Source organism: Limulus polyphemus, unplaced genomic scaffold (genome assembly GCF_000517525.1).
Source record: "Limulus polyphemus unplaced genomic scaffold, Limulus_polyphemus-2.1.2 Scaffold5105, whole genome shotgun sequence".
In the NCBI taxonomy this organism is placed as follows: Eukaryota; Metazoa; Arthropoda; class Merostomata; order Xiphosura; family Limulidae; genus Limulus; species Limulus polyphemus.
In genome coordinates, this window is record NW_013670715.1 from 28,917 (window position 1) to 40,988 (window position 12,072).

At 33.0% G+C, this 12,072-nt stretch overlaps 1 protein-coding gene across 1 annotated transcript in view; it reads right to left on the reverse strand.

Annotated features, from left to right (window-relative positions):
• The window catches only part of LOC106472134 (hemocyte protein-glutamine gamma-glutamyltransferase-like), a 33,575-nt gene extending 22,326 nt beyond the window's left edge, over positions 1-11,249 (reverse strand). Inside the window, exons 1-5 of the mRNA XM_013932759.2 lie at positions 10,837-11,249; positions 8,601-8,876; positions 2,573-2,691; positions 1,559-1,666; positions 713-890 (exon numbers count right to left, since the gene is read on the reverse strand). Of these exons, the coding sequence (XP_013788213.2) occupies positions 713-890; positions 1,559-1,666; positions 2,573-2,691; positions 8,601-8,876; positions 10,837-11,173 (1,018 nt within the window). The 5' untranslated portion in view covers positions 11,174-11,249. The remainder of the gene's footprint in view (positions 1-712; positions 891-1,558; positions 1,667-2,572; positions 2,692-8,600; positions 8,877-10,836) is intronic.
• Positions 11,250-12,072: the final 823 nt, after the last annotated feature.

The following is a 12,072-nucleotide window of genomic DNA, read 5'->3' on the forward strand; positions in this document are numbered from 1 at the left end:
ATAATGGTTGGAGACGACTTGAATGGGTAATGAAGAAAAACCTTAATATAAGTTTAACATAACAGCAAATGTACAACGTTTCGACTAAGGTTTTGTCATCATCAGGTTGAACATTCACTGTTATATTAAACTTGTATTAAGGTTTTTCTTCATTACCCATTCAAGCCGTCTCAAACCATTATTACTCTCAAAGTGGGTTCCTCGTCATCGAATATAATGAGTAAAGCAATATTTTGTGAATTGTAATCGAGTTATTTTCAAATTTTTTAGAGGATTGTCTACTTTAAAAAAAAAGAGTCCGAGGATAATTGACTGATGAATTTAGGGACAAGACGTTAAAAATGATGAGTAATATAACCCAAAAACAAAAAGATACATATCTAGTATAAACTAATTCCCATTAAAGATTATCTAAGAATAAAATGATTAAATAACCATAAAATGTTAAGTTTTTGAAACGGAACAAGAGTATATTATTATTATTATAAGTTAAATACAGTATAAAAAACACCCCATTTATCAAATGATTATGTATATAATTCTATTGTGTTACTAATCGTATTGGAAGTTCTGGTTAAGTACCTAGATTAACGAATGAACAGTTTTTCAAACCGATAACGTATCTTCGATGTTTTTGCTTCAGTAATTTAGCTCAGTTACTGTGAATTAAGATTTATTTTAAAATATTCGTTATTAAAAGTTGAATACGTACCAGTGTTGCATACGCCAGCATATACCCAGCACTGGCCGTATTTCACAGGAACACCTTTGGTCTTTAAGTATTGTTCCAATATGGCGGAACTCCCAGTCCACATCCAGGGAGCGGTGCCATCATCGTAAGGCTCTTCCCATTTACCTTCTACCACACCTTTATCGTCAACGTCGTTTATCTTAAAACAAAAGAGAACTTTACGACTTACTTTAACCAAACTCATCATTAAGCAGGTACACGATTAGATTGCGAAGTAATAACAAAGGTTTTTGTTTATTTCGAGGATGGTTAAATGAAACTTGTAGTATATTCCAATATTTATTTATTACGAAATAAACGATAATATTAATTTTGTGCATAAATAAAGTTAATCAAGTAAACTTTCATTCTTTTGGAATGGTTTATGTTATAATACACTGAATTTGTTTATAATTCAACTTTTGTATTATATACAAAAAGAATATTGATTTTTTTCACTATATCAGCATCGTCAGTTCCAGGCAGAAGACTTTATACATTCATTTTAATTAAGAATCATATGCATAACAATTATAATAAAATATCCTGGTTCTCATTTTACGGTGAAGAAAAATTCCGGAAAATGCATTACACATATTAAACAAACAGTTTTCTTTCATGGACATTTGTAAAATAAATGAATTGTAAAGGAGAATTCAAGTTCGTAAAATGTGTATCTTCTGACTTAAATTCAAAAAACTTATATCATATAACATGTAACTGTTCACAAAAAGAGACAGAAAAGTTAAGTCAGTAAACGGAATTAAAAATTGTTATCAAAATGAAATAACACAGAAAATTAGCGGTGAAAAGAAAAAAAACTCTTACCAAGGCTGAAAGAGCTCGCGCTATTTTTACTGGATCAGATCGATCAGTAAAATCTAAACGAGATCGTTCCAATATAAACATTGCCGCTGGCAGAACTGCCTCTGTAAACTGGAAATATAAGGCGTTAAATAATTTTACCATCATAAATATATATTTACATGGGTTTTCTTCGAGTAACTAGAAAATTAGGTCAAACCCGTTTGGATATGTAGCTATGAACACAATATTTTTAAACGATAGCAAGAATCAGTGTTTTAATAACACATGCATGTAAAACTTAAAAAACAAAAACAAAGAATACTGTTACACTTAATACATTTGTGAAAAATATAAAGTTTTCAATATTTTCCTTTTGAGTACATCAGTAAACTTGGATTACTTCGAGATTGCTCACTTAAAACAAAATTAGTTCTAAGTTGTTTTTTTTCCTTCTCCCAATTCCCTGGTGAAACAAGGGTAACCTAACAGAGTTACAACGCTAAAATCCAGGGTTCGATTCACGCGGTGGACATAGCAAATAACCCAATGTGGCTTTGCTTTAAAACAAACAAATCTTAATTCCAGAATATGTGTAAAAGTCACATGATTTTAATTTTAATAGAATATAAATATGCTTAATATACGATATAATATTTTCTACATTATTACAATGTCCTGCTGATTTTCATATTTGAATCTAAAGTATTTTGAAAACTTAATTTTAGTTTTCGCTTTAGGAAATTTACGATATCTTTTTAACATGACATTTTTATAACATCACTTTTTTTTTTCACGATAGCTTATAATTTTATACTGAGATTCTCAAGCACGTTTAAATTCTAACGTTTTATGATTGAATCGTATCTTATCTATAAATAAAACATGAAAATAACATATATCGCTTCAGAAAAATGTGTATGAAGACTATAACACCCCAGAAATAATTATATGTCAGGTTTTTGTCACATTAAATTATATCAAGTATTATTAGCTTTATAAAACAAAATTATAAAGAGTATGTTTAAATAGTTATACCTGACCCAAAATCCAGCGCCGGCCCATTGGTTGATTATATGATCCAATAAATATTTTTCCTACATCGTTCAAAACATACTCTTTTCTCCACTGGTCGTCAGCCATATATACAGAATCATCTAATGGCAATAAAACAGCTAAATACGTTTAGAAAGTGGTATACTTTAAACCCCCGGCAACCTAATCTTTATTGTTAAGTATCTATACCAAAAGTTATTGAACAAATGCACGCACAAAGACACATGTTAGAAATAAAATAAATAAATAATATTGAGCTATTTATCCTCTACTTAAAGATCTGATTTGTAAATGACTTAAACAAAATTAATAAAACTAATATTTCTCTTACTTAATCTAGTTCACGCCATAATAGTTGCTGTTCATGAAAACGATGATATTAACAATGTCTAGACCACTGCACGATGATTGTCGTTTCGCAGTCGACCAGATTAACCCCAGTATTGAGCAAAAAGTCTCGTCGGCACTGGATATGGTAGATATGGTGTGGTTGGTATATTATAAAATATTCTTTCACTTTCTCGGATATACTCACCTATATATATGGATTTATATATGATGGTTGAAGTATGTTCCTTGTGCTTATAGTATTGTCAGTTGAAACTGATTTCCCGACAAGTATCAGACAAGCAAACTCGCAAAAAAACAGCAGATTCAATCAAGAAATGAGGGAAATGTTCTGTAGTTGACAACTCAACTGAATTTTAAGTTGAATGAGAAATAAACAGATTGGGCACATTTAAATGACAGTGAAAACAACCTTTATTTTGGTACAACATACAAAATAATATGTGTGTACCTGCGTAGACAAGTAGACGATCGCCTCTACTGGATCAGTAAACAACTCGCCAGCTTTCGGTCTCTTAAGTACCCGTATTTAGAATGGCCCAGCATGGCCAGGTGGTTATGGCGCTTGACTTACAATCTGAGGGTCGCGAGTTCGAATCCCCGACCCATCAAACATGCTCGCCCTTTCAGCTGTTGGGGCGTTATAATGTGACGGTCATTCCCACTATTCGTTGACAAAAGAGTAGCCCAATAGTTGGCGGTGGGTGGTGATGACTAGCTACCTTCACTCTAGTCTTACACTGCTAAATTAGGGACAGCTAGTGCAGATAGCCCTAGTGTAGCTTTGCGCGAAATTCAAAACAAACCAAAATTGTATTTCGAACATCACCTTGCTTTCCACTGGACAGCGCCACCTTGTGACCTCAGTTTTCTGAAAACATTGACCAACTATCAGTTTTATTTGTCGTCATAGTTCGACCAGCAAGGGATTTTCCTGTTTTAACTAGTTCAAACCAGGCTGAAGATACAGTACTGAAATATGCTTGCGGGCAGAAAACATAATCGAACAAAGGGCTGAAGTGGCTAAAACAAGATAATGTTAGGCACCTTAAACCACATGTTGCCACCATGACAGCGCAGAAACTAAATAGTCAACAAGTTGGGATAATTCTGTGTTACCACAGAAGATAGGGGAACATGGCATGCTTACATCGTTATATTTTTATGATCAACGAATAAAAAATATAGAAATGAATATTATTAGTTTCTCGCGTTTAATGTTTGATTGATGGTTAACAAAGCTATCATTTGTTAATGAAAATGTTACAAACGTTTCCCAAATACTTAAGCATTTAATCATATTGAAAAATAGTTCAATCAATCATTCTTATTTTTTTAATAGTTTCTTAAAATATGAGTTATAACATTTACCATAGCAGTTACGTGATGTCTTTACGAAAATGATCAAATGTCATAAGAATGGAGATGTCTAGTCAGAATACTAAAGGATATTTTTAGCGGTAATTCCAAACATATCTCACGAGGTTTTTCCATCTTATATATTTAGTTCAGTCTTAAATCCACATATTAAGATAAAATAATTTGCTTGAGTGTAAAACATAACAATGATACATAATGATAGGGTTTTAAAGTATTAACCAATGCGCCCCCCCCCCCAGTGACACAGCGGCATGTCTGCGGACTTACAACGATAGAATCCGAGTTTCAATACCCGTGGTGGGCAGAGCACAGATAGCCCATTTGTAGTTTTGAGCTTAATTACAAACAAACAAATTAACCAATACAATATTTAAAACTAAAAAAAAAAAAATAATAACCACAAAAACATATATTTGCTCCAAAGATTCCAACACGAATACATGAAACATAGATTAGTTACAATTGGTTCATGTTTTTGCAGTAGTCCATCAACAAAAACTAATCGAATATACGTAAGAAGTTAAGAACTGTAAACACACGAAAACTAGCCACTAAGTTACAAAAAATAGCTCGACAAAGGTGTAAGGAAATGGCCGTATAATTTTCCCAACAAAAGAGAGCATAACAAACAAAAAACGATTTAGTTTAAAACCCCAGATAAACGCTTGTATTTGTTTGTTTCAGAATTTTTACGCAAAGCTACACAAACGGTTATCTGCGCATAGCCGTCCATAATTTTGAACTAATAGAGAAAAGTAATGGCAGCTAGTCAAAGCACTCACCACCAACTCTTTGGTTGGTCTTGTCGAAGCAAATAATGGGGTTTGATTGTCACTTCTATAGCGCATCCAATGCTCTAAAGTGCGAGAGTATTTTCTGAGACAACGGGCGGTGAACCAAGAATCATCGGATTCACAGTCCGAGTACATCAACCACAAGCCACGCCTCATATAAGTGGTTTCGGACACATTTAGCTATAAAGTCGTAGCTCGGTGGCTCAGCGATAAGCGAGGGCTTATAACACTATAAATTGAATTTTGATACCCGCTGTTGGCACAGCACAGATAGCTCTTTGTGTATCTTTATGTTTAATAACAAATAGACAAACTATAGAGTCAGTAACATGAAAATACAGGAAGTAAAGCAACAACTGATGCTGATGTATATATAGGAAGCATAGGCGCCGATCGTGGGGGAAGGGTGGGACAGGTCCCTTGCATCTTCAGCAGTGGGTTGACGTTATATGTATCTATCTCCTCATGTCCAAAACATCTTAAACATATATATATATATATTCCACAATATCTTTGTGTGTGTGCATATTGTTTCTGACTTGTTCCGTGATGGTTTCCAAGGTTTTTGTACCAAATCGAACCCTATGTGAAGTGTAGCGCACTACTGTAGCCTACGGCCATCTTTTAGGGTGTCCTAATGCTTTAATGAGCATACAAAGTGCGCTTTGATGCACCATAAATGTACAAACAATGCACGCTTTCCAGCAGAAATTTCATTATTTTAAACCCATAAGTCACCACATCTTTAAAAAAAATTAAATAGAAACGGCGGAGTCGATTCCAGTAAATCTGAACGAACATGTTTTTAAACAAAATATTAAATGTTACTAATTAAAAAAATTTCAAAACATTGATCTTACTTAGTTAGTGAAAATAGAAAAAGAAAAAAAAATACCCTTATTAAAGTTTAAAGAAAGTAAGTCGTAATTATGTCAACTAACCTAAAATAAATTAAATGCATCACAGGCATTTGAAGTAGATTAAAGGCAGGTGACTTGTTTTAGTTTTAGTTTTAGAAAGCGAAGAGGTAACGAACTCATTAGAACCTTAATTACCTCCTCCACAGACGGTGACGGAGATTATTGTTCCACCCCTGTGTGTGTGTATGTTTGTTTGTTTGTGAGTTTGTCAGCAAGATTTCGCGAAAACGGCAGAGTGAATTTGGATGAAAGTTGGTCTACGCTTGGACTACGGTCCAACTTAGGAATGATTAGGTTTGGATGGGCCAAGGTCACAGTCAAAGAAATCTCTATCTGTTAACATGGAGACCGATTTTTCACACTATTTTTGCTCTATAGCTCAGTCAAAAATGATCGGATTTTGATGAATCTTGGTGGACATATGTAGAATATTAATACTCATTGTCCTGTGAAAAATTGTCCGTGTCCGTTCACATTTTAGTATTTTTTAGGGCCGAGTATGATCAACGCTGCGTGGCGGAGATATGTGTTCTACTGAGTGCCCTTTATTTCTTATTGTTTTATGTTACTACATTGAAAAAATAGTTGTGTTCCAAAACCCACAGTAGGGAGAACCTGTTTGGAAAATATTGAAATAAGTGACATTATTTATTTTTAAATAACAACATCTTGAAACGTTATTATTGTCATCATCATCATTATTATTATTACAACAATTATGTGATTATATTTTTCCATATGATAATGTCCCCCAGAGATTTGTTGGATACTGTTGCCTGGAGCGTGCGGGCGGATTTTGTTTCTGACACTTGTGTTCATGGATTCTCACTCTTTAGAAGACACTGTACTTTTCATACCATGGCTGGGGCACGGTTTGTGGCCCAAGTTGATCCATATAACATTGTTTTAAAATGAATTTAAGTATAAGATATATCACAGTCTTGAAAATTCTAAATCCTCTATCTAAACACATCTTTATGACCTGAGTGTATGGATATTTTGTGATCAGTTTCAGTGGTATCACATTACCTACAAAATGCCAAGCACTTTCAAAATGTAGTTCTGATACATTCTGTTCCACCACGACTTTATATCGGATGTGGTTGTCATGTGACTTCCTAGTTTGCCTGTTCACAATCGTTTTAATATAACATACTCAACCCTCTGAAGTTTACAACCTGTTCAAACTCGCGTTATCATGAACCACTATAATGGTTCATAATTAGGATCGCAAGGGTTTACACAAAACTCTAATAGAATGTTCGGGCAAAAAGCATTTTAAACAGTAAAGATTCAGTTAAACAACACTCTAAAACCTTTACTATTGACTGTTAAGGCTGCACACACATAAAAATGTACAACAAAATCATGCATGTTAGACTACAATAAAAAGCAAATTCGCTCAAAATGGCCCGTTTGTAATTTTGCTTCTTCTTCTTCTTATTATTCTCTTGCCAGTCTATAACAAAAACGGTTTGGTATATTGCACCCAAAAATTTGTATAATACAAAATAAGATACTGCGGAGGTCGTAGGTGCATTGAATAGTCGACTTGTTTCTTCTATATTTTACATAAGTTAATAAACATCATAATTCTAGTGTAAACGAATATATCACCACCCCCTGAAGCTAGCTTTCTTACAAATAAATGGTGTTCCTTTATAAAACTTAAGTACAGAGTGAAACAGGAATTACCAGTCAATAACAGAAGAACATTATATGACGGTAATACATAGATACTCAATGCTGTGTACACTATACAATCGAAGAGGCTGATTTTTCTTAATGGGGTTGTGTCTTAGTGTAGTCATATATTTGCCCATTGCTGTGCATTATATATAGAGAATTTAGTTACACAGAAACTATAAATGTTCACTATATTCTCAAACAAATTTCCATGACAATCTTGCTGCAGCTTAACATTTTACATCTCGAACTAATGCAATTAAGTAGTCAATAGCTACAGTAAATCATCATGAACCGTATCAGCTAGTTATTAGCTATGTTTATTGTCATTACAATGTATAAAGTTAGCTACCCTATCAAGTTATCCTTTGCCCATATTTTAGCATAACAAAGCCAACAAACAAGATAAATAAAAAATTGGAAATTTAAAAACTTGTAATTAGGGACTGTAAAAAGTAGGGAAACAAAGCTGAAGATACTGTAGACATTATTTACTCAAACTACAAATCTCTAGTTTGACTTCACCAAATGTAATTCTAGGTAACAACGTGGAGCCAAAATAGGGGTTTGTAGTTAGGGTAAATAATGTCTACAGTATCTTCAGCCTTGTTTCTTTACTTTTTTACGACCCCTAATTGCAGATTTTTAAATTTCCTATTTTTTCTTTATCTTGTTAACTAGTATGAGGCATATATCCACATTAATTAATATTCATATCAATTATCAGCATGAATTATTCATTTAAAAAGGAGTGAAACAAGAGCCATTTGAGTGATATAAACTAATGATATAGTTTAGATAAACTTATGTTATAACTAACTGTTTTAAATCATTATTTTATTATTATTATTTCCATCTCTGTAGTTTTAAATATTATCTCACCAATAGACCAAGGATTAAACAGGATATAGATATCTTCCTTGCATTCGTAGGTGTTTGGCAACGAGACTGGCTTCCCGGATATAATTAACGTTGACGTAATTTTCATCTTCCAAATTCCAACTGCCGCATTGGCAGGAATCCGAATTTGAAGAGTGACCACAGCGCCATTATGCTCGTGCAGTCGAACATCCCAGTGATCGTTGCCCTTAGTAAACTTGTTTTTGACAGTGACGGGCAACACAATGAGAGATCCTTCCTTACGATTAGGTTGAGATCCTAATAGAACAAAAGTAAATCTTAACTAGTTTAATATGAAATATTGCGGTCAAGGGAATTAGATGTGATAGAATAAAAAACGTATGACATAGATTTGTAGCAACACTTGTTCAGTTAATATTAAATTACACAAACAAACATATCAAACAAAACACTGTAATAAATAAGGTCTTATCATGGGCTTTATAAAACAACAACAACAAAAATATCCGAGTGTTCATTGTTATAGTATAAGTTATTATTGTATTAATTTCTGGCTCATGGCAATGATTGAGGTATGACTTCATTAGCTAAACTGTTTGTTTGTTGATGAACGCAAAGCTAAACATGGGTTGTTTATGTTGTGCTCACCGCTAGTGTCTGAATCCTGATTTTTAGCAGGATAAGCCCTCAGTTTAATCGCTGATCTAGGTGGTGGTGGGGAGGAGCAGTCTTGGGAATTACACTGATACTTTAAAGTTTGCTTTCTTAATTATCATAAATCATATAAAATATCAGACATTTAGAAAGTTTTCAAGAGATAGTTATTCTCGATGTACTTAGATTTTGGCAACAAGAAGGAAAATACTGGTTATAAACTCAAAATTTATTTTAATTAATTTATAAATTAATTAATGATGAGTTATCATGAAATGATGAATTTCAAACGTGATTTTTTCATTTCTGACAACAAATATAATCGTTTATTAAACTTACATTCTAAAACATGCATCATGCTGGATGAAAAAAATTACAAATTATACGAAAAGGAATTACCCATTTGTCACGAGACAATAAGTTTCCTTAAACGACCTCAATATGAGGTCAAATTGTTGTCTTACGTTACTCATTACAAAAACGCTTATTTAAAAAGGTAATATCTCGTAAAAAATATAAATATATATATATATAGAAAAATCATGAAGACAGGTGCACTGAAAATTTTGTAAATTTGTAAATACGTCCATGTTTAATCGTACTACCAATGTAAAATGTCTTATTTAATGTTTTCATTCATTCACATATGATTTGGTCATTCCCAGAAGAATCATGGGACAAATCAGCTAGTCTTTATTTCTTAGTCTGTTTTTTCCCCTTGGAAATACATATACAGCTCATATAATCAGTTAGTTTTTAATTAAAAAAAACTTTCATGTCCAGAAAGATCGTTTACCTATGATCAATAGTTAATAATAATGGTTTATCTTATATATATGTGTGTGTGTATGTAACACGTATTTATAAGTGGACATAAATTATTTCAAAATCCGTATTTTTATTTTTATCATAATTGACTACAAACTTGTAAAGTATGTCATAAGTTTAAATACACCGAAAAATATACATGTTATACCTGGAAGTTAGTCACTTTATTAGACAAAATATTATTCCATGTATATACGGACTCTTTTTACAAATAAAAATGACTAAATATACATATATGTACATTCATTCCCAATTACACTTAGAACTGACATCTCGTTATAAGTTCAAGTTGTGAGTTTGTACACACACAGAGTAGAACTGAATAAAAATAATTATTTTACATTTCTGTGAGAGAAGCGATTATATGTAGTTCAGGGATACTTGTCATACGGATACTAAACCTTTCATTGTTAAATAAGCCTAAACATGCACAGTTTTTTATCGACAATTCAGCGTATTGAGTAGAATGAACATCATGAAATTTTTGAAAAAATAGACGCTAGAAGAAAGCAAATCAGGTTATGCTACTTCGTAGAGGATATATATATTAATAAAACGTTTCAGCAATTTAACCCTTAACCACTAGGGTGGATCTATATATGTGACCTCAAGCGATTTTATTATTATTAATAAGTAGTTTTCATATTTTAATAAGATTCATATTTTTTGTATTGTTATACGTCAGTGTAAGTTATTTAAGGGTTAATCTTTTGCTTCCCCTTTGTTTGCGGATTATATCTGTTTTAATTAAACTAAATTATATGTATAAACTCACCAAACATCATTTCCAGCTTTACAAAGTCCTGTTGGGGATTAAAAGCCCGCTTAAACAGAACGGCAATGTAGAAAGGATAACCACGCCGAACAATCAAGACTGGTTTAGGACCTCTCAACAATTCATACGCGGACGTATGATGTTCGTATGCGTTATCTTGTTCGTAAGGTGAAACATTGTTGACTTCATTTGCTGTTTGATAGCCTATTGTCAAATCAAATAATATCAACATCAAAGAAAGTTTAACAATACATCCTTTAGAGGCTATAAACGAAATTCTCGATATTTTCTTTATTCCAGAGAGTTTTGACATTTGGTGGAATCTTACTATGCACATTCTGAAACAGTAACTACGTTTAGGTGCTCAGAAGATGAGAGAACACTGGTAAGAGCCCTCTTTCGTGATGATACAGAATAGAAAATATAAATCAGGATAAAATAGAAAAAGAACGCGTGGCTATGCTCTGTGTAAGGAAAGAAGCTGATCATTTTAAGAACAAAACTTTCAGGACTTTCCCGGTTCTCATCGGTCAAGGCTGTTCCCGTCATGAAAGAGGGGGCACTTCGAAACACAGTACCCCGAGAACTATGCTGACTCAAGGTCAGCGTTATTTCAGTTGCTTGATCTTGTGAAATAAGATACGACATATTCAACCAGACTCGCGTGACGAGTATAACACAAAGATAATGAGCAGTTGTTTGTTTTATTTAAAAATGTCTATAATTAACGTTTATTCCAAGAAAAATGATAAAAAGCAATTATTATTAAGCTGTTGCATGAATGAAATTGTGTGTAGCGCAGATCGAAGCCACGAATGTTGAGATGCTCCCTGAACTAAATTAGGCTTAACGGAGATTATTTGACCTTCAGTCTAATTCTGTTGACTCGCTCCTGAGGCTTAAAACATTGAAAAGTGGTTGTATTTTCTGGAAAGAGGTCAAAGAGCTTACACGTACTAGGTACATAGAAGAGCTCAGTAAGGTACAGTCGCTATAAAGGTATTTTTGATACTTTGGAACGGTGATGATGACTGGAAGAAGGTGCATCTTAAGAGTAAATATTTTCTCTATTTTTATATCCGGCGTTGATATACAGAAACAATCGTACTTACGTATGAAATACACCGTACTGACGTATGAAATACACCTCAAGCTGATTAAATCAAGTATGATTTAAAATCTAGAAAATACTGTCTACTTAAGGTTTCATACGGATGCGTAAGTTTGTTGGACATA